The sequence below is a fragment of the Phyllostomus hastatus genome, unplaced genomic scaffold (assembly GCF_019186645.2).
Source record: "Phyllostomus hastatus isolate PE091 unplaced genomic scaffold, TTU_PhHast_1.1 phas_scaffold_78, whole genome shotgun sequence".
Lineage (NCBI taxonomy): Eukaryota > Metazoa > Chordata > Mammalia > Chiroptera > Phyllostomidae > Phyllostomus > Phyllostomus hastatus.
The window spans coordinates 49,205,408-49,227,587 of record NW_025334041.1 but is presented as its reverse complement, the minus strand read 5'-3'; the positions used below and the strand labels follow the sequence as shown (position 1 = coordinate 49,227,587).

At 38.3% G+C, this 22,180-nt stretch overlaps 2 protein-coding genes across 3 annotated transcripts in view; one reads left to right on the top strand and one right to left on the bottom strand.

Annotated features, from left to right (window-relative positions):
- Positions 1-5,295, top strand: part of COG5 (component of oligomeric golgi complex 5) — a 361,130-nt gene extending 355,835 nt beyond the window's left edge. For both annotated transcript variants that reach the window (XM_045828077.1, XM_045828076.1), the window contains one exon: positions 4,497-5,295. In XM_045828077.1, coding sequence (XP_045684033.1) covers positions 4,497-4,611 — 115 coding nt within the window. In that variant the 3' untranslated portion in view covers positions 4,612-5,295. The remainder of the gene's footprint in view (positions 1-4,496) is intronic.
- A 451-nt stretch (positions 5,296-5,746) lies between these two features.
- The window catches only part of HBP1 (HMG-box transcription factor 1), a 31,808-nt gene continuing 15,374 nt past the window's right edge, over positions 5,747-22,180 (bottom strand). Inside the window, exons 7-11 of the mRNA XM_045828436.1 lie at positions 18,645-18,801; positions 17,809-17,953; positions 10,878-11,195; positions 7,938-8,079; positions 5,747-6,845 (exon numbers count right to left, since the gene is read on the bottom strand). Coding sequence (XP_045684392.1) covers positions 6,828-6,845; positions 7,938-8,079; positions 10,878-11,195; positions 17,809-17,953; positions 18,645-18,801 — 780 coding nt within the window. The 3' untranslated portion in view covers positions 5,747-6,827. The remainder of the gene's footprint in view (positions 6,846-7,937; positions 8,080-10,877; positions 11,196-17,808; positions 17,954-18,644; positions 18,802-22,180) is intronic.

Here is a 22,180-nt window from a genome sequence, read left to right as displayed (position 1 = left end):
ATGCTTTTTAAATAAGGTCTTTCCGTACCCCCCATGTCTGATACCAGAATCTTCACACTCTGAGCAGCTAATGGAACCCTCCCTGGGGGTCCCACAGCGGCTCCTACTGCAGCCCCGGCTGTGGGCAAGGCTTCATCCTGACAGTGTCCTCTCTCATCTGTTACTGCCAACTGTCTTTTCCCTGCATGCTAAAGTGCTGCTGGATGAATTTCTTTCCCCTGCAGATAAACCCAGGGCGAGTGTTGCTCTTTAAATGTCAGTAAATCTGTTTTAGCGATCGGGGCAAACCTTGTTGCGCACTCATCTGTCCCTCCCAGCAGTGTGCTGGGCTGCCAGGAAGGAGGGCGAATGGAGGGCAGTGCAACTGCTGCTGTGAATAGATGGCAGATAATGAGCTCTCTTCTGCCTTCCGTCCTATTTCCTTTGGACACAGATGTTTCTCTGGAGCTTGCATGGATACTTGTCAAGTTAATTTTAAAATTAGAGTAACCACTGGCTCATGGAGTCAAGTGGTGTAAGGGGGGGAAAGCTGTACCTACTCAGCGCCTGCCAGGCAGGAGCTCCAGCCACAAGCGTGCCCACCACGTGTGGAGGCTGCACCCTGGGGGAAGACCTGTGGGTCCGTAAATGTTGAATGTGCTGTCAGTAAAGAGGAAGGCTGAATTTTTTATGAAAAGGTTTCTCGAGTTCTGCAGAAGTGGTGGGATTGGCCGCAAACCCATTTACTCTTGGCATTTGTAATAGAGCAGCAACTCTTCTCCTTGCTATTCCATCATCTAAGTAGAACACCTTTATGATGTCAAAAATGTTTACAGGCTTTATTTACCTATTGGTAATTTTCATCTGTGCAGTCACCATACAGTTCTTGGTGCCAGATGCATCCTTGGACTCCTTGCCCTCCTGCCCTGGCCCAAGGCCCACAAGCTAGGAACCACTCCCCAGCTCCTGTGCTTTGGGCCCCTGTGGATGGAGGGCGATATTTGGTCTCTGCCCCTGGGGTCCCTGTGGCACTAGATACCTACCAGTCTGGAACCTGGTGCCAGAGATGATTCTGAAAGAGAGGATGGAGCCCAGGGAAGCCAAGGGTGTACCTGCCTGTGAAGGCACGTAGTAGACCTTGATGTTGTTGATGCATTTCAGTACTAAGCACACTGATATTTACTGCCTGACAAAACCAAGTCTGTGTTCCAGAAAAGCCTCCACTTGGCTAGTTTGTATCACATTGAGGAGTGTTGCCATGTTACAAGCTATTCCTTTACTAATCCTTTGCACAATTCCTGTACTTTTTTTTTTAATAAGGGTAACTAATAATCCTTTTGGTTACAAACCAGAGTTGGGACTGATTCTTACATAATACTTAGCCTGACTTCCAAGAAAGCTTATGTTTTGCTCAAGCAAATAAAGTAATTTAATAATTGCTAGAAAACCTTGCTCTGATTTTATGTAGGAGGGCAGCTTTAATCTGTTTGTCTTTTTATAGTTCTGATGGTGATTTTGATGAATACCAAACTCATTTCTAAACTTTCTCCCACATATTGTGTAGTTCATATGCCTTATCCTTTTGAATGCAAATGAAACTGCAGAGTTGATTTTTGTATTGTATTAAATAAAAGGGGTCTAATCCATTCACTGCAGAGTGATTAGTTTCTGAGAATTTCAGTGTGCTCAGTTCTGAGACTGATTCCTACACATACCTTCTCAAAGACAGTTGGGGCTCTTGGGGATTTTTCTACTGTGTGTAAATCTCTAGGGGCCACTTTGGGGAGTGGGGTGATTGCCCAGGATATCATAGCAACTTGTAAAGTTACTTAAAAGAGGCAAGTTTCTTTTTTCATGAAGAAAGAACCTCACTAAAGCTCAGCTGTGACGTGAACCGAGGCCTCTCACAAGACTTTGTTCTCTGACAGCACTGAATTCCACTTGGCAGGACTTTGCTTCTTTTGAGGACCCAACAATCATATTTCTCCTTTAGTTTCTTCTGCAGTTTTGCTTTACTTTTCATTATAATCCTGTATTTCCATTCATTTTTTAGTCACTTATCATGCACTTGTCAAGCACTAGGTCCTAGAGTTTCATAAATAAGCAAAACAGCTGTAACCCTTTAAGTTACAGCTTAAAAGGGATACTGACCAACAAACAGGTGATTCTAATGTGGTAGGAGTGTAAACCCCCTGCTCAAAGCAAATTGGCTCAAATGTAGCCCAGATCGTGCAGTAGGTGGTGGAGCAGAGCCTGGAATACCAGCTAGGCTGCTTAAATAAAGGTGGCCAGTCCTCTGAGTCATGTGAGCAGGCCCTGAACAGAGAATGGAGCCAGCCTTCAGGGATCCCCAAGCGCTGGAATCCCACTAAGCCAGGGCTGTTGATGCAGAAGGTGCATCAACAATGTGGCATCAATTCTTTTGTGCTGCCTGGAGTTAGGAAAGACTGTCTTGAAAAGAGGGCATTTGAGCTGGGTCCTAGATAAATAGCTCTACAAGGAAGAAAGCAAGAAAGGGAGGGCATTTCGAGGATGAGGAAGATGAGAAAGGCCTAAGAGGAGTCCTAATACTGAGGTATTCAGAGCGGGCCCTTCTGTGGCACAGACAGGCATCTTTATGCGCCCACACCGCTGATCTCCCCCTGGGTGGGCATTGGGATGGGACCTGGAGTCACAAACAGGGTGAAGCTGCTCTGCATGTGTGTTGGTGACACAGGCAATGGAAACTGGTTAGGTGAGGGGCCTTTTAGGGCACAGCACTGTCTAGAACCCAGCAGTAGCATACACAGAGTTGGGACAGGACTGGGGGCAGTGAGCTTACACCATCCTCAAGGGAACAGGACGTGGCCAGCGATGGACTGTGGGCTGAGCTGGTACTGGGATGACCATCTATAATGCTACAGCAGCAGTTAGGCACACACAACGGCAGGATACAAACTGAAGCAAAGGAGAGAGAAGGGACTGGATGTGGCAATACACGAGACAAAATAAGACTTGATAACCAAGTGTAGCATCGAAGGGGAGCTTTTGAGGGATGATGGTGCCTTTTGTGGCAATAGGGAAAGGTGGGCAGAACTCTGCCCTAGGGGTGGTTTTCCTCCTCCTAGGTTTCTTTCCCTTTCTTTTTTGATAGACTTCATTTTTTTAGAGCAAATTTAGGTTCACAGCAAATCTGAGAAGGAAGAGGTTTCCCATCCATCCCTCCTGCCCCCATGCATAGCCTCCCCCATTATCAGCATCCTCCACCAGAGTGGTCTGCTTATAATTGTGAACCGACACTGACACATCACTATTGCCCAAAGCCCATCGCTTACATTAGGGTTCACTCTTGGTGCTATACCTTTGTTTTCTGGGTTTCCACTGCCCTAGGTTTCTGGCAGGTAAGTTTGAAGGATCTGGAAGAAAGCAGGTAAAAATACCCAGAATGCAGGTTGAAAGCAGCCATCAGGAGGGAGGTCAGGGCTGGAAATAAAGGGGCTGAGACTGTGAAAGCAAACAGTGGGGGTGGAGGAGCCCTGCAGGGGGAGTGAGGAGCTGGACAGGCCCCGGGCAAGTACATTCCCCACAGTTACATGAAAATAATGAACAAATCTGATCAAGGATTAACATTTTCAGTGTTTGGAAGCAAATCAACCAGTTAAAAATTAGGTATTAGGTGGGAATTGAGACAGTATGTGAGCTAATGGTGTTAACTTACATCTTTATAAAAATGTTCTAATCTCAGGGTTGTGCAATTTTAAAAAAACAGTATTAATATTAAAAATTTGATTATACCTGGGACTTAAATAGACCGATGATTACTTTTAACTACTGTTTTAGCTCCATTGAAATGTGATCTAACACTTAAACAGATCATCTGGTTCAAGGATTGAAAACTTTTTCCATGAAGGGCCACATACCAAGTATTTTAGGCTTCGCAGGCCATATGGCCCCTGCCTGGCTGCTCAACCGTGCCACTGTAAAGCCACCACTACCAATATACAAACAGGCATAGAGCTAGATTTGGCCTGTGGGCCATCTGCTGACTCCCTGATCTAATCCATGAGAACATTATACTCATAAATAACTGGCTCGTATCACATACCTTTGACTAAATCGACTGCCTTATTATCCCACCACTTGCCAAAAGTTTGAGCCCAAGAGTAATTCTCTGTGTGGGTTTATGTTCTACCAAATGACAGTGCACCTACTGGTGTCACAGTGTGCACCCTAGGGCCCCAGCCCCCACACTGAGAGCATGCCTTCTCTCGGAGTGAGCTCTGAATGGGAACAATCTCAGAGGCCAGAGAGCCTCTGATTGTTAATTAGACCACCAAGTACAATGCAGACTGGAAAAGGCTGTTTTGTACCTTACCAATAGCAACACACTACCAATGTTAAGGCTGTTTGGTCATTTAGCTTATGGAACTGGGCAGAGCAGTTCCAGAAACGGGCTTGGTTCTTTTTTATACATTGACACCCTCTAAGTTATTTTACTTTGTATAATTTTTTGACAAAGTTTTTGTTTTTATTTTCAGGGGAGCCCTGGAGGCTTATGTTCAGTCAGTAAGAAGTAGAGAAGGCAAAGAATTTGCTCCAGTTTATCCTATAATGGTTCAACTGCTTCAAAAAGCTATGTCTACTCTTCAGTAAGAATTTGAAGTATTCATCTCCATTTTGTGCTAACCCATTCAAAGTTGGCAGTTTAAATAACACGTACTCTAAAAAAACCACTAGTCACTACCTTAAGAATGTCATCAACATTTTTGTACTTCCTACAGCTCTTTTTCTGTTGATCTCTTTAGCCTTTTTTACTTAAGTAGCATAAAATGTCAAAAATCACCACCTTCAAACTCCAGGGACCTGATTTTCTACAAAGACCTTCAAACTCGTACCTCTCCTTTTAAGCTTTTCTACAAGGCTAGCTAAAATTTCTTTCCTATCACCTAACCAAGTCCCCCACAGATATGCATACTGAGTCCCCACTGCTTTTTAAGGTACCTGATCAGGTTATACAGTTAAGTACCCTGCTTCTCCCAACTAGTTTGCTTCCTCACCAGATCTATAGCCCCAGTGGTTCCCACATTTGGTTGCACATTAGAATCAGTGGTGGAACCTTAAAAAAGAAAACAAAACAAACACCCTGGTATTAATTTGTACTGCATAGTAAGACATGTGGAGTAGGAGCCAGGCATTAGTATGTTTTGTAAAACATTCCCAAGTGTTTCCGATATGCAACAAAGTCTGGGAACCACTGGCATGTCCCAGAGATGGAGAGCTAACTGGCTGTTTCAATCTGTCACACAGTATCTGCAATAAAGAAAGGCTGTCTTTACAGTGTGTGTGTCATTTTATTAAAAGCAGACTTTCAGGTCTGTTGCAAAGTCAAAAACAATTTTTACTCTACAAAGATTCTAATACAGCCCTGGCTGGCATAGCTCAGTGGATTGAGCGTGGGCTGCGAACCAAAGTGTCGCAGGTTCAATTCCCAGCCAGGGTGCATGCTTGGGTTGCAGGCCATAACCCCCAGCAACCGCACATTGATGTTTCTCTCCCCCTCTCCGGCCCTCCCCCTCCCCCCCTCTCGTGAATAAAAAAAAAATCTTAAAAAAAAAAAAAGATTCTAATAGATAATAATCTAGGTTTTATTTCTCTGCTGCCCTTGTCCTATTAACATTGTATTTTTAATGTGATGCTTAAAACCACATCTACAACTCATTTTCCATCTCCTGAACCTGTTATTCTGATGTCTCATACATGACGTTAAGTCAAAACCAATCAGCAGAAGTCAGAGATAAACAATTTTTTTTTCATTTTATTTGAAATAATATACAAGAATATAGTGTGCAAAATTTAGGGGCAACATCATGAAGTGTAAGGAACTGAAATCAATTTTACAGCTGTGATTCCTAACCAGAAACACCACTTGGTAAGTAACATGAAAAGCCATGATTGTAGCTCAGAGCAAAGCAGCTGTATTGCCAATGTATTTGCTCTAATTTCAGACAGTTGGAGGAAAAGTAAAGTGCAAGTGTTGCACTGCAATAAGTGCAAAGTCTGCCCCCACCATAAAGATATGATGACAAAATAAGATATTTAAGATATGTGGCTGAGGAAATACAGAACACAAAATTGAAAATACAATGGTATCGACTGTTAATAGCACCATTACAGTGACTATACCCCAATGCTATTAACTTCATGGTGGCCTGGGCCAGGTCTCAACTGGCAATAATGGAGGGGTGCTGCCACCTGGTGCATAAACTCAACATGCTTGGGTAACTACAGCGGGCAGCTCTTCCTCGGAGACTGACACCAGCCACCTGCCACATGTTCTGGTAGCTTCTTGGCACTGGCCAGACTAGAGCTCCTGTGTTTGGCACAGCTGCTGAGCCATGTGGTGGCTGCTCAAAGAAAGGCCAACTCCCAGCTTCTGTTTTGTTCCATTATGTATACAATACAGATTAATAAGCAGTAAGGAGCCAATGTATAAACAGCAGTTACATATTTTTAAATTCCCCTTTTGTACAATTTAAAATAAAACATGTATACACTTCTCCTCTCTTTCTACTGTACTTTTTAGCACCACAGGATATCAATTTTCAAGCCTATATTACCTGATAGACATATGTGAAGTTTGGAAGAAAAAATAAGGCAATTTGGTTTACAATGTTGATAGTTTTAGCTTACTTAATGTTCTAATGGAGAAAGCAAATCCTCACTCTTATTATTAAATCATTTCAAGACTCAATGCTTTCAGTATCTTATGGTCACAGGAATTCTGGACAAACGGTGAGACCCTGATCTTCTTAAGTCTTCCCATCAGCTGTCTAGGTTTATGCAAATGCAGATGATGTGAGCGTCCCGGTTTAATGCTGTTGTGAGCCCTGTGGAGATAAAATTAAAACTCAGTTCTACAAATGAAAGTGAAGACAGGTAACACTTATAAGATTGTTTTTTAAAAAATCACTTTCTCAAAGGTGAGAATTTAAAAAATTTCACTAATATCTGATGGCTCAAGCATTCAAGACATTTTTGAAGATGAAGAGGAGAGAAATGAACTTAGGAGGTACAGAAAAAGGGATGCAGGCAGAGTCCTCCATGGAATCCTAATGTAGTCAAGAACTTCGAAAATCTAGTTCAACCACCCTTTTATACTGGAATCGGACCACTATTTCTTTAAAAGAAATTCCTGAAAAATGTAAACATATGTGAAGTGCAAGTTACCCTAAAGAACCTAAAGAACCAGGCATAGACACACTGGCCAGTCCTACTGCTGCAAACTGACGTCTGCCCTTCATTTTTAGGTATTTCAAATTGAGCTCATTCTGTTCTATCATACAATATTTTCTTGTAATTAATCTAAAAACACCTAAAATATACAAGTCTAATAATAGCAAAGTTCTAAGAATCAAATCTATTAAAGGTAGCATTATGGTGCAAACTTTTCACCAGTCTTCCTGGACCTTTCTATTTCTTCTCTTTCCTGGAGTTTTTTTTAAAATCTGGAAACAATACATATGTTAGAGGTCCTCACAAAGGTTGGGTAATGTACCCCTATACCCCCCATTCCTCTATCACCCCTCACCAATTAAGGAAAAAAAAAGGCTGTTGAGACATACCACCCCCAAATTAGAAAAAATTCCTTTGATATTCAAGTTAATTAACACCCACTTTTCAACCCCCCCCAAATACTATTCCAAATTTATTTTTATATCTCAACATTTCCGACATTCTTCACATGCATGTCTAACATTTCTACCTTCCATGCTAAAAGACTAAATGACACTGAGTAATGAAAAGAAAGGAAGCCTGCCAAGTATGGTGGTATAAAAATACTATTAGGTTTTGGAGTACAGAAAGGCTGAGAAACGGTATCAACACAGCCTTTTAAAGGTTATAACAACTGCTGCAATATTCCAGTACAATTTCAGGAGAAGAGTGAAGATAATGTTAAGCAACTACTTGTTGAAACATACTGAATTGGTTCTTTTCCTTTTCCAACAGTCAGGATTTAAACGTTTTTGTTCTTCAGCCAAAGCCTTTGCTTCTAATGTATACATCCTTCTCTCTTCATTCTTCATTTTCTTCCACCTGTCACCAAGGATCACACTTATGGCTCTGCAAAAATAAACATTTACACACTGCTAAGGGCAAGAATTTTTCATAAAACTCACGTCAAGTGCTACTACTTCAGGAAATATAGAAGGAAAAAAAGACAAAAATCTCCAACATAGAGGAGGGAACAAATCAAGACCATAGTACTCATTTTCAGTAAAATCTATCATATGGTCCATTTATCATCATTTGGCAGTTAAAGCCTCCTGGGATAATGCCAACATTTCCAATTGTCGAAGGACATCTGAAAGAGTTAAAAAATGGTTGTTCTACAAAATTTTGTTTAAAGAAAGAAGTTTACTACTTCAAAGAAATGTTTTAAATTACAAGTGGATCTACTCTGGTACATTGGTTTTTAAAAGACATTTAAGATACCAAGGCAGACAACAGCAGCAGCACAAAGTATTCATCTTGTATTAAAAGCTATTTTTACTTTTGTCTGTGCCCATAACCTGTCAAGTAATTTTATGTCCTTTTTCACTCATGCAGCCATAGTAAAAATGTGGCAGTAAATATGCAAACCCTATTTACCTCCTAAGACAAGACCACTTAAACCTTAATATGTGCACTTATCACTTGAGAAAATTGCATAAACTCAAAGGGAAAGAAGTCACACTGTTAAGACTTCATGATAGAAATCTGAAGTTATTTTCTGTTTATATTAATATGTTCCTAAACCTACTTAAAATAGTCTCATTCAGGACACATAGACATAAACCATTTTTCTTCTACGAAGAGCTTTTAACCATTCATTCCATTACACCCGTACAGAACAAAAGGTCCTGGAATAACTAATAACTGCATGAAGTGTGTACAAGGGGAGCCCCCTCACCCCAGGGGGGGGGGGGGGAAGGAACGATCTTCTGGAGGGAGGGCCAGAAGATAATTCTAGGTGACTTTCCTGCTAGGTGGGTGTACTAGGAACCCATCTGTGTCAGTGTACCAGCTGGTGTTGTGAGAGGCTGCATTCATCTTCAGTGAAATTTATTTTTTAAGACTCTTAACGCATTTGCTCACTTCATGATGGGTGATTTATGAGTGCACCTGCCCACTCAAGTTTTCACCAAAAATGGCATGACCCCCGTGCCTCACCCTCCCCATTCACATGATCTCATCCCCTGCCCCAAGCAACTCTCTTTGGTTTCCCTGGATGAAAAGAGTCCTCAAAGGGAAACTCTTGTTGAGGTGGAAAAGGTAACACAAAAATGGCAAAAGCACTAAAAGACATCAAAATGAGTTCAAAAATTGTTTTGAGCAGTGGAAAAAATGTCTCAATAGGTGTGCTGCATCAATTGGAGAGTGCTTTGAAGGTGACTGAAGTTTAAACATGTAAGTATATACAACTTTTTATAAGTAACTTTCATTTTTGGGGGAGTACCCCCCTCATGCAAGCGATTTTACAGTAATTCACAGTGAAGCTAGAGATACCCATCTGAGCTTTGTTTCAGTTTTTGTTGTTGTTTGCTTCTAAGATTTACAGAACAGTAACTACAGAAGCTCTACTACTTAAAAACAAATTAAATGTGCAGTAAATATTTTAATCCAGTAAGTGGATGCAATCATGTACTACAACTGTACTGCATCCTCCTTTACTAAAATAAAAACCAGTGTTTGTTCGTCTCTAGGTTAAAGATACCACATAATGCTCGACACATTTACCAGTTAAACCAGAAGAAATACTCAGCTGTGTGTGAATTCCTAAATCAGGGATGCACTCAATAAAAGTAGCTTCTTTTTTTCAAATGTTAACGACTTAAAACTTAAGTTCATGAGAACAGATGGGTGGTTAGCAGAAGTGGGGGACAGGGGGACGGACGGACTTGGGTACAAAATAGGTAAAGATGGTCATAAAGTACTAACTTCCAGCTACAAAACAGGTAAGTACTGGGGATGTAACATTAACACAGGGAGACTGACTTGACTTAATGCTGTATTGTTTAGTTGAATGCTGCTAAGAAAGTAGATCTTAAAAGTTCTCATTACAAGAAATAAACTGGCAATGGATGTTAACTTACTGCTGTGATCATTCTGCACTATACAAATATTGAAATCATTTATACACCTCAAACCAATATAATGCTATGTCAATTATATTTTAGAAATATATGTGTGTATATATATAAAAATATATATAAATAAAGTTAACAAAACAAATCCTGATTATTTCATGTGGATAATCATTTGACTCATGCTATCACAGGTATAAGAGATGTAGTTTTTTGTCAGGAAACTACAAAGACAGGAAGAAGGCAATTTTCATACCTGGAAAACTTGGTTGGTTTGAGAGGGAGTGAGCATTAGAAAATTCTGAGATAAGGTAAGCGTACAGCAAACAGAACAGAAGGACTGGAGTTAATTTTTATTCCCAGGCCCTACCGAGGACACCTCTAGGTTTAGTTTTGACAGATCTGGCAGTTATCACAAACCGCCAATGCCTGCACATTCCATACTATGACACAATTGTTAAATAATGAGATCTAATGCAAGAAAGGAACTAGACTTTTCCATAAAGCTTTTCAATAAAGATGGAACTGACAGTTATTAGAACTGTGTCCTTTAACAGGTAAATGACATTTAATACTACTACTTTAGAAGGCAGGTCCCTACCACTTAGATAACCTAGTTACCTAAGTATTATAAAATAATTATAACACTAAAAACTCCACTTACACTCTTTATTTCACTGTCAACCTAAGAAAACAAAGACTTCAATAATAAGGACTATTGTAGAATAAGTACCTGTCCCAGTTCCTGTGAACTGCACTGAAGGGTTAATTATTTAGAATCATCATTATTTTTACCTGTTATCTTTCCCTGGATACATCTGAGTATATTCAACTCTGTATTTTTTGGCAAAAAGCATGAAGGCATTCATTGGTCTTTTGCACTTGTTAGGAGAGGTGGCACTCACAGTCCCTGAGCTGTGGTTTTTGACAGCTTTAGCATACAAAGAACTGGAAGAGAGCTGTGAGGATCCGGGTGAGCCACAGTTTTTATTGAATCCGGATCTTGCAAAGTCTTGACCTCCAGGTCCTCCACACGACAGAGATGCACGACGCTGACGAGCCATACTACTCAGCACGTAGACTGCAGAAGAATCCATAGGTGTGAAATCATAGCTAAAAAACATAAAATAAAAATTTGTAGCATGGTTTTAATTCAATTTAAGTACCTGATTTAGAAAAACAGGATTTGAAAAAAATATCTAACTGGAAATTTCAGTGTTTTTTCGAGGCATTTTTGCCTATATAGTGTTACCATTACAAGTGATTTTACATTAACACTAACAACTTCACCACTGATAGTTACTTATAAGATGAAAGCTTCTGTATGCCCTAATTTTTTTAATCTGAGAAAAGTTAAAAAAATAAAAATAAAAAAGACTTCAAGCGGCACCCCTCTGCCCCCAAAGAACTGTTATACCACATACTTTAATCACAACTAGTCTCTCCTCCAGATCCTGAACATCCTTTTATGCTTATTTTAGGTTCACTTTGTGACAAATTTTATAATGTGATTTCTGGACATACTATAAAAGCCTAAAACTAGGAGATTATTGTGAAACAGAGTGGTAGGCATATAGCAGGCCTAAAGACTACTACAGATAAAATGTTTGGTAAGGACAATCAAAGCAGTTAAGTGCAGCTAAAAGGACTTTTAAAATGCATAGTAATCTGCATTATTTGTTTAGATAGAGTCAGACTTCAATCTCCCCAAAAAGCCATCCATATAACTTAGCCTAGTAACAATATCATTTCATCCTCTCAACAAGCTTGCTTGAAGGGTATCATTTTTCCTCTCTTTTACATGAAGAAACAGGCTAAGAAAGTATTACTCGCTGAAGGCCACACAGCTACTACATCCAAACCCAGATCTGTCGGTCCACCTCCAGAGCCCAAGGTTTCCTCATCAATACTATGGTGCTCCTTACTGCCACTGGCTAGCCTCAAGGTGAAAAAAACTGTCATCATATTAATTGAAAATATTACTGGAAATCAGAGCAAATGTCATCCAAAGGTACACCTGTGGAAATTATTCTCTTTTGTTCCAACTGTGTTAACCCCTTCTGCTTATACTGTTTTGTTACCAGAAAACATTTATACATTTCTTATTCTAAACCCAGCTCCTATACTCCCTGAAAAACAAACTGGTAATGCATCAAAACGGGTTGGTATTAGCTGAAGGAGTAGTATCAGCGTAAAGGTAAACCATGAGACTGTGAGTTATTCTAAAGACAGAGGGAGAAAGCCAAAGGAATGAAGGCCTTGCCATTAACTGCACAGCAAAAATTACTTCGACCAAAATTCAACCACACAATGTGTTTTAAGGCTGCCACACGAAATAAATGTACTTACAGTATGACTCCAAAATCATCTAATGAATGCACAGCAATCAGTAGTGTGTCAGAGAAACAACTTCTGCTATCTTAAGCAAATTCCAAATATAATTCAGAAAAACAGCAAACTTTAAACATTATAAATGAATCTGGCACAATCACTACTGAAAACAAGTATTTAATTACAACTTGAAATAGCAAAGGACTTCTAATTAGGGTAAGAATATATGGATGGACCTTGAGAACATTATGCTAAGTGGGTAAGTCAGAGAAAGACAGGTACTATATGATCTCACTAATATGAGGAATTTGAAAGAGAAACATAAAAATGGAAATGATGATTAGCAGGGAATGGGGGTGAAAGGGGGAGGACAGATGTTGTTTGAGGGTGCAAACTTACAATGAGTGATATATAAGCCCTATAGATTTAATGCACAATACCTTTTTTTTTTAAGACTTTATTTATTTACTTTTAGAGAGGGAAGGGAGGGAGATGTGTGAGAGAGAGAGAGAGAGAGAGAGAGAGAGAGAGAGAGAGAGAGAGAGAGACATCAATGTGCGGTTGCTGGGGGTCATGGCCTGCAACCCAGGCATGTACCCTGACTGGGAATCAAACCTGCAATGGTTTGGTTCGCAGCCCGTGCTCAATCCACTGAGCTATGCCAGCCAGGGCTTGCACAATACCTTTAACACAGACAATATTGTATTGTAATGGAACTTGCTCAGAGAGTAGAATGTAATACAAATTTATACAAATTGTTGTATGTCAAATTCATTTCAATTAGATTTCTTTTTAAATATTGTAAGCTAATTAACCACTGTATTTGAAAACACTACCATCTAGTGGCACAAATAACCATCATCTATTTCTAGTATGGATACAATTTAAAGAAGTTTGAGCTATTCAATCACAGAATTCAGGATTGATTTCCTCATTCTCTATAGTTCCTGAAATGTGACTTTTTTCACACCTCTGCTTTTTATAACATGCCATTTGTTAAGCTTGGAATGTCCTTTCTGACCTTCACTAATTATTACTCTAAAAAAAGAAAACCTCCACAATAGTGTAGTATCTATTAACTATGTCGTATTTATTAACTCACTTAATCGTCCCTTCAATATTATCCTCATTTTACAATTTTTTATAAAGAACCATAGCAAGGTAATTAACTTACCCCAGCTTCCAAAGAAAATTATTGCAGAGCCAGGATCTGAACCTCAGCTCCAGAGCTCGCATTCCTATTAGGCTATACTGTCTCAATCAGAACCCACGACACCATGCATTTACCAATCTATTTCTTTCTCCAGGCTAGAAGCAGAGAGGCAGGCCCATGCCTTAAATGATTTTAAATCCCCAATGCCCAGCACATACTAAGCTCTCAAATGTTTGATGAGTGACTAAAATGGTAAAATAAAAATAATTTTGCAAAACATAATAATGCAAAAATTCAATTGGGTTCCTTGGGCAAGCTGAACCATCTTGCCTCGTTTACATTATTTCTAAAATAAAGATAATACATGCTATGCAATGCTGCAAAAGAATAAAAACGCTTACAGCCCTGGCTGGTGTAGCTCAGTGGACTGAGCATGGGCTGCAAACCAAAGGGTTGGCAGTTCAATTCCCAGTCATGGCACATGCCTTGGTTGCAGGCCAGGTCCCCAGTGGGGAATGCAGGAGAGGCAACCACATATTGATGTTTCTCTCCCTCCCTTCACTTCTAGAAGTAAAATCTTAAAAAAAAAAAAAATTGCTACAGGAGAAACTGGCACATAGTAGGTACTTAATCAGAGTATCTATTATTGTACATTAAACCTAGAATCTTTGTTAAGTTACTGCCTTGAATCCTACTTCTAATACTAACTAGCTGTTTTGGGCATGTTCTTTTTACCTCTCTCAGCTTTAGTTCTCTATGTCTGTAAAATGAGGATATAATCTACCAACAGGGTAATGCAGATTAAGTAAATAAACATATGTAGTGTCTGGTCATAACAGGTACTCATGCTTATTAAATTATATTTCTTGAACAGAAAGAAATGTCAACTTTACAAAATCAGAAGTGACTGTTTTATAAACCTGCTAGATGCCTAGAAAATTGGCCTCAATTCTCAATGTCTCAAATGGGCTTCTTCAAATCATGCTCTCATTTACAAACTTCTTTCTACAGAAGAGTTACAATTGTGTTTAAGAGCTCATCAATTTATTGCTGACTCCTTGTCCTTACCAAGTTAGTACCTACTCAAATGTCTTCCCTGTACAGCATGACTCAGGGCTTGCCCGAGGTCTAGAGGTGGGACCTGGGAATTGATTCTGGGGTTCCTGGTTCCCTCTCTGATTAAGTGTTTCTTCTTCCTTTCTTGCCTTCCTTGTACCAGGAAGCATCTTCCTTAAGACCCACCCACTCCCAACCCCCACCGCAAGTCATAATCCAATCCATAAGGAAAATTCAGTAAATTTTATACCATGTCTTGCCATATATAATGTGCACTTTTTTTGCCCAAATTTTTGAGGTAAAAGTAAGGATGTGCATTATACATGGGTATAATGATTACATGCCATGGGTATATAATGGATATAACAATCCCCTGTATAACGCGCACAAAAACATGGGTGTGCATTATACATTGGGAGTGCATTATACACAGCAAAATACATTACCTCTCTGGGTGGGGGTGGGGGGGGAGGCAGAAAACAGTACTTGAACAATTTTTAAAAAAATACAGTACCTCTCAAAACTTTTCATCGTTTCTCTGGGGTGAAACTGCCTATTTCCACTCCTTAATGGGGAGGGGAAAAGAGGGGTGGTGCTGCCATTCTACCATAAAATAAGACTAATACTAAGAGTGAGTGATATTAGGTGGGACCAAGGGATGAGAACTTACCATCTTGGAAAAACAGGAATTAGGTACCCAAATGTTCCTGTTTTGCTTAAAAAACTTAAGTTTTGCACTATGCAATACTTGATATATAAATAGTATATGAATAAATATAAATAAACCCAAAACCAATTAAGAAATTTCTTCTATTATTACTGAAGTTCCACACTTGCCACCCTCCAGAGATAACCAGTTTATCATTCCTTCGTCAATAATTTTATTGTAGAAATAACTCATTATTCATTTATATAAACACAAAATATAAATACTGTAATAGCATTAATTATGTCACTATGCCAATTTATTAGTATATAATATATAATGTTTTGTTTTACGGAAAGACTTAACCTAGCAGGCTTTATTGCTATCCTTTCAAAGGTTTACTTAGAGGGTTGACCCTTGAGCAACTTGGCTTTTGGGATGGCTCCCATCATTCCCACAACTGAGAAGAGTGCCTCACTTTGCCTAAATTGTGTGTACAAACAATATGGTTGACCCTGAACCCCTGCTTTCCTTTAGGAAGTTTAGAATTTTGATAGGTGCCAGCCTGAGGCAGCCTAGGTTACCAGCTCCCAATAAAAACCCAGCTGAGTGTCTAACAAGCTTCCCTGGCAGAAAACATTTCATACATGTCACAACTCACTGCTGAGAGAAATAAGCATGTCCTGGAAGTCTGGCTTGTTCCAAGACTTCACCCCATTCCTTTCGTTTTCCCAATTTTGCTTTGTATCCTTTCACTGTAAGAAATCAGAGCTGTAGGGATTATATGCTGAATTGCAGTCCTGGTGAATCATCATACCTGGGCATGATCCTGAAGACCTCCAGCATAATTGTATGATATGTATTATATACAAATATTGTATAATGTTTATTTATAATTTTATTACATATATTTTCAAAGTACATCTGAATCCATAAAAAAAAAATGGAACCATACTATATATTTCTGAGACTAATTTTTAGTTAACAGCATTATTTGAGACTAATTTTTATTTAGTATTATTTCTAAAATTAACCCATGTTTATTGCTAACATCTCCTGGTCTGGGCACATGCCTAGGTTGCAGGTCAGTGCCCCTAGCTGGTGTGTACAAGAGGCAATGATGTTTTTCTTATACATCAAAGTTTCTCTCCCCCTTCTCCTTCCCTTCCCCCTCTCTAAAAGAATAAATAGAATAAAATAATAAAATGTACAGCTATGGTTCATTAATCTTCCACTGATGGAGCACTCCATTATATGGTTATATAACAATTCGTGTGTTTACAGTTAATAAATACTGATACTGTTTCCAAGTTTTGCTATCATGAACAATATAGCTATGAACCTAGTTACATATCTCCTAGTGCATTTCTACAAGAGCTTATTTCTCTAGGGTATACACATAGAGGAATAAGACTGCTGATAATCAGAGTTGTAAAATAAAGCCAAATTATCTCCCAAAATTTTATTTACTCTCTCACCAAAACCTAAGAGTTATCACTGATCCAAACACTATGTATAATTAGAGCATCAGACCTTAAAAGTTTTGTCTAATTTTCTAGTTTTCAAAGAATGTGTATGAGGGATGTAATCAAACAGTACTTAGATTCCAATCTTACAGATGGTACTGAGAATGTGGCCTGATTTTTTAAGTAGTCTTCCTTATTCTTTTTGAATAAGTAATATATTTACCTTGTATTTGTTATATTTACCTTATAGTTATTAAATTGAGTGAAATAAATTCTACAAGCCAGCAGGAACTCTTGAGAATTCTTTACTTAATGCCCATGGATTTGATAATTATGTTAAAGGAAGAACAAGTGTTAAAAATCCCAGATGTCTACACAGAGACTTTCTCTTGGTATCTCCTGGGAGTAACTTGGCACACTGCCCCAGTTTGTCCAGGACTAAGGGGTTTCCAGGGTAGCAGGACTTACAGTGCCAGAATCAGGAAAGCCCCACACAAACTAAGACAGCTGGTCAAACTCCTTGAGTGTCAGGACATGTGGGCTCTTTGTCCCATTGTATGACTTAATAGCAAAAAGATCTTAGGAAAAATCATTTCTCTCTTAAGTCTTTCCAAGTATCAAGTTTTAGGTATTTTTACTATGCAATTAATGCCCTTGGTCAAAATGGGTATTAAAGACATAGTTAACGAAAGGGAAAAAAAGATACAGTTAACTACAAAAGTACTACTAAGAGGTTTATTGACTAGTTAAAAACTGGCCAGATATAACATCTTTTATATAATATCAAGTTGATCTATTAAGTTATTGATCATATAACGTGATATTTTTCCTATTATAATCTATAATGTTTTATGGACTTACTTTCCTTATATGACTACTATATGTAAACCATGAGCTGTTATTTTACTTACCTTATAGTTTTTCACTTAATCATGTGTATATACTTCCTCTGAATAGTGCTTTTTTAATTCTCAAGGTGTTAAAGTTTTATTAACCTCTTAAATATTTGTCTTAGCAATCATTAGGGAAATTTAGAGTGAACTTTTAATAGAAAAAGAATTAATCCAGTATTACCTTTTAAATGTATCAAAAACACCTGAATCATCAAAATTAATGGCATCAGGGTGTCCAGGAGGTAGACATACGTCACCGATATGAATCTCACAACACGGAATGCCATGCTGCACCACAGTCAAACTGGGATAAAACGATGACCAACCTGAAGTTAAACCGAGCAACAGTGACATGAGGACAGGATTGACAGAAAGCACCCACATAATTTACTGTAAGATAGACATATCATTTCCAAGTCTTAAAAATAAAGTTATTACTTAAAAACAAGTACCAAGAGATTTTCTAACACAAATCATGTACCTATACCATAAAGCCAAGTATAAGTATTTGCTTTAAGCAATGCAAAAGCCCTCCAAAATGTAGTTTAATTTGGCGTTTTACCAACAGATTCTATCGATCAGCACTTGTACTGATCTACCAGACAGTAAGTGATAAATGATGAGGAGTGAGAGCATGGAATACTCTCTCAAGTGTCAATCTAACATGGTGGTACTGTAAAAGGGCTCTGAAGTGATTCAGGTATATAGCATATTTGGCAAGCCTAAACCAAAATGCAATTACCAGAATAATCCATTCCCCAAACTATACACCAAGATAACAGCTTATTACAGTATGACACATAAATTTGTAAGTTTTTCATACCACAGGAAGTAGAGCTCAGTCTGACTACCACTAAGACACTTAAGTATCATAAGGCATTTCCTAAAGTAGTTTCATTTAGTTTGAAATTTTCCCTTCAAATTTTTTTCTTAACCTTCAAAGAATTATGCCACAAGACAGATTATAGATTTAATATTTCTGTAAAAAGTAACTACAAATTCAAATTAAAGCCCTACCTTTATTTTTAACATAGAAAGGGTGGTCCAGTTTACACTCTACAGTTAGTAAACCATCTTCTACTGTACCAGGATCAAAAGTCAACTTCAGTACAGACTCGCCAAATGATACACTTTCTTCATGTGATAACAACTTTAGACCATCAGAACCATAGCCCTGAAAATACATGCATATAGTGAATGAATTGGCAACATTCAATTTAACACATAGTGAGTTCCTATCATGGGTAAGACTGTGCAGAAAAGGTAAAAATAAACCAGGCAGGATCCCTGTCTTTATGTAGCTTTAGACCAGTAGTGAAGAAAGACACAAATATGTAAGGCAGACTGTACTCAACATTTTAATTCAAGTATAAATAATGCTAGTGCAGTTTAATAAAAGGAGACAATTCCAAAAGAGAGATATTAGGAAGGCTTCTGACTCTCCTTTGAACTGAGATATAAAAGAAGAATGAAATTTAGAAAGGTAGAAGAACACGGCTTACATCAGGATAGTTGTAACTAACAATTGCCTTTGGGAGTGCCAAGTATTGAGTTCAAAGTTGGAGCAAGTAAGAGGGAAAAGGAGGAGCAGTTTAGTAAGGAAAAGGTCTTGAAAGACAAGGAAAGGGCTTCAACTTTCCTCTGAGAGGGTACTGGGAAACCAATAAAGGTGTTTTTATTAATATGATTGTTCATTTTTAAGAAAATGATAAAGATTATAGAATAAAAGTTACCTCTAATATTCCATTGATTTCAAGACACAATGAGAGAAGCCCATATGACCAAGTACAGTGGCGGTAGAACCAGGCTAAATTTAAATTCGATATATATATTGAGCATTTAGTGCATGCCAGGTCCTAGCCACTGAAAACATAAGTGTTACCACCACATGATTCCTATCCTTAAATTCACAGGTAAACAAGAGACAGATATGCCAACACCTAGCTATCATATCCAATTATTATTACACTAGTACATGAATGAAGTAAAGAATGGGAGAGAATGACTGTAAAAATCTTTAAGGAAAAAGAACTGATAACTAAACATGAAGGGAGGAAAGGGAATAGTCAACTTCATGGTTTTGAATCTGGCAATCAAGAAGGATAACAATACCTTTAAAAGAATAGGGGTAAAAAGTAGGCTAGGAAAAAAGAGTAAAAAAAGGTGAATCCAGTTTTGGTTATACTAATAAGCCAAAATATCTAATATGCAGCTGGAAACACACAGGTAAAGGCTATGGACATATAGCTATAAATAACTGAATTAACAGAATCTTCTAATTCTTGGAGCTACAAGACATTACAACAACTAATCCAATCCCATATTACAGATCAGGAAGTCAACAGCAGGGTTAACAACCTACCCAAGGTAAGTCACTCGGTTACTGGAAGCACCAGAGGGAGAGCCCAGGCTTCCCGACTCCAAGTCCAGAGTGCTCTCCACAGGCTACAAGGAGGTGGTGCTGACATGAGCAGTAGAGATGAATTTGTGGAGAGAGTGAAGAGGAGTCTGACCCTGCTTATATTCAACATTACCAGCAGACAAGCCACCAGTGAAGAAGACTGAAACATTAAAGAGAATCAGGGCACTGCTGTTTTACACAAATCAAGACAATGTCAAGAACTAACTCACTTTCTCAGATGCAAGGAGATGTCAAAGAGAACAAGCAGAAGTCTCTCTAGAAATCAGAGTAAAGTTAATTTGAGACATTTGTAGTGAAGTGCTACATGCCGAAGTCAGACTATGGCAAAAACTTCACTACAATAAAGGGGGGAAACTGAAGCCGGCTATGTCAGGACTAATTTTCTCAAGAAACTCAATAGTCAGGAATAACAAGATCAAACAGGAATTTAAACAAGTACACTTCACATGCCCATTTCTTGACCTGTAGTAGAGATGGAGAAATTAATGATTTCAAAGACAAAGGTATCAGTCCACATTTATCCTATCATTGTCCTCTACTACTTTTGCTTATCAACTTAGAATGGAGAGAATGATTTTGATTTTCCACTAGGTGCCAAAAAATCTTTGAGAAAAAATAGTCTTTTCAACAAATTACCAAACACCATATACAAATATTACTAAAATTGGATCTAAGACCTAAATGTAGTATCTATAGCTATAAAAACTGTTAGGAGAAAACAAAGGTGTGTATCTTCATGACCTTCAATTAGGCAATGGTTTCTTGTATATGGTACCTAAAGCACAAGCAACCAAAAAAAAACCATAATTGCACTTCATCAAAATTAAACTCTTTTGTATGTTTAAAGACACTGTCAAGAAAGTGAAAATACAACCCACAGAATGGGAGGAAATATTTGCGAATCTCCTATCTGATAATGCATACTTTCCAGAATATCTAAAGGACACTTACAACTCAACAATAAAAAGACAACCCAATTTGAAAATGGGGAATTGATCTGAACACAGACATTTCTCTAAAGATGATACACAAATGAGCAACAAGCACATGGAAACATGGTCACCGTCATTAGGGAAATGCAAATCCAACAAGGAGATGCCACTTCATACACACTGAGATGGTTTTTGAGTGAAATAGAAGATGAGGGTAGATGAGGATGTGGAGATATCAGAACTTTCATTATTACTGGTATGAAATGTAAAATGGAATCATTCACCATGGAAAACTTTTTGGAAGTTCCTCAAAATGTTACACATGGAGTTATTTTATGACCCATTAATCCCACTAAATATGTAACAAGAGAAATGAAAACATACATTCACACATAAGTTAGTACAGGAAGGTTCATAGCAGCATTATTCCTAACAGCCTAAGAGTGAAAACAACCCAAATGTCTTTCAACTGATGAATAAATCCAGTACACCCATACAGAGTATTCAGTCATAACAAGAACACAATTATTATATATGTTATGATGAAGATGAACCTTGAAAACATTACACTAAGTGAAAGATGCCAGTCACAAAAGGTCACATATTAAATGATTTCATTTACATAAATGGTCCAGTATGGGCAAACCCATAGGTACTGAAAACAGATTTGCAACTGTTATGGTCTAGGGAAAAAGAAGGAATAGGGTGTGATCTCTTATGCTTAAGGAGTTTCTTTTTGAGGTGATGAAAATATTTCGTAATTAGACACTTGTGATGGTTGCATTCTTGTACTAAAAAGCAATGAATTGTACACTTTAAAATGATGAATGCTAAGGTATATGCACTGTTAACTCGATAAACTATAACTAAAAACTTAGGGGGAAAAAACACAAAAGAAAATACCAGTGTTTTTATGGAGTCATTTAAAAAGTAACTTAAGCCCTGACCAGTACGGCTCAGTCAATTAAGTGCTGGCCTACAAACCAAAGGGTCGTCGGTTTGATTTCCAGTTGGGGCACATTCTGGGTTGTGGGCCAAGTCCCCTGAAGGGGACGTGCAAGAGGCAAGCACACATTGCTGTTTCTTTTCCTGTCTCCCTGCCTTCCCTTCTCTCTAAAACAAACAAACAAACAAACAAACAAAAAAGTACTTTAATATAATTAACTCTCAATCATTTGTAGGGGAATTAACCACTTTAT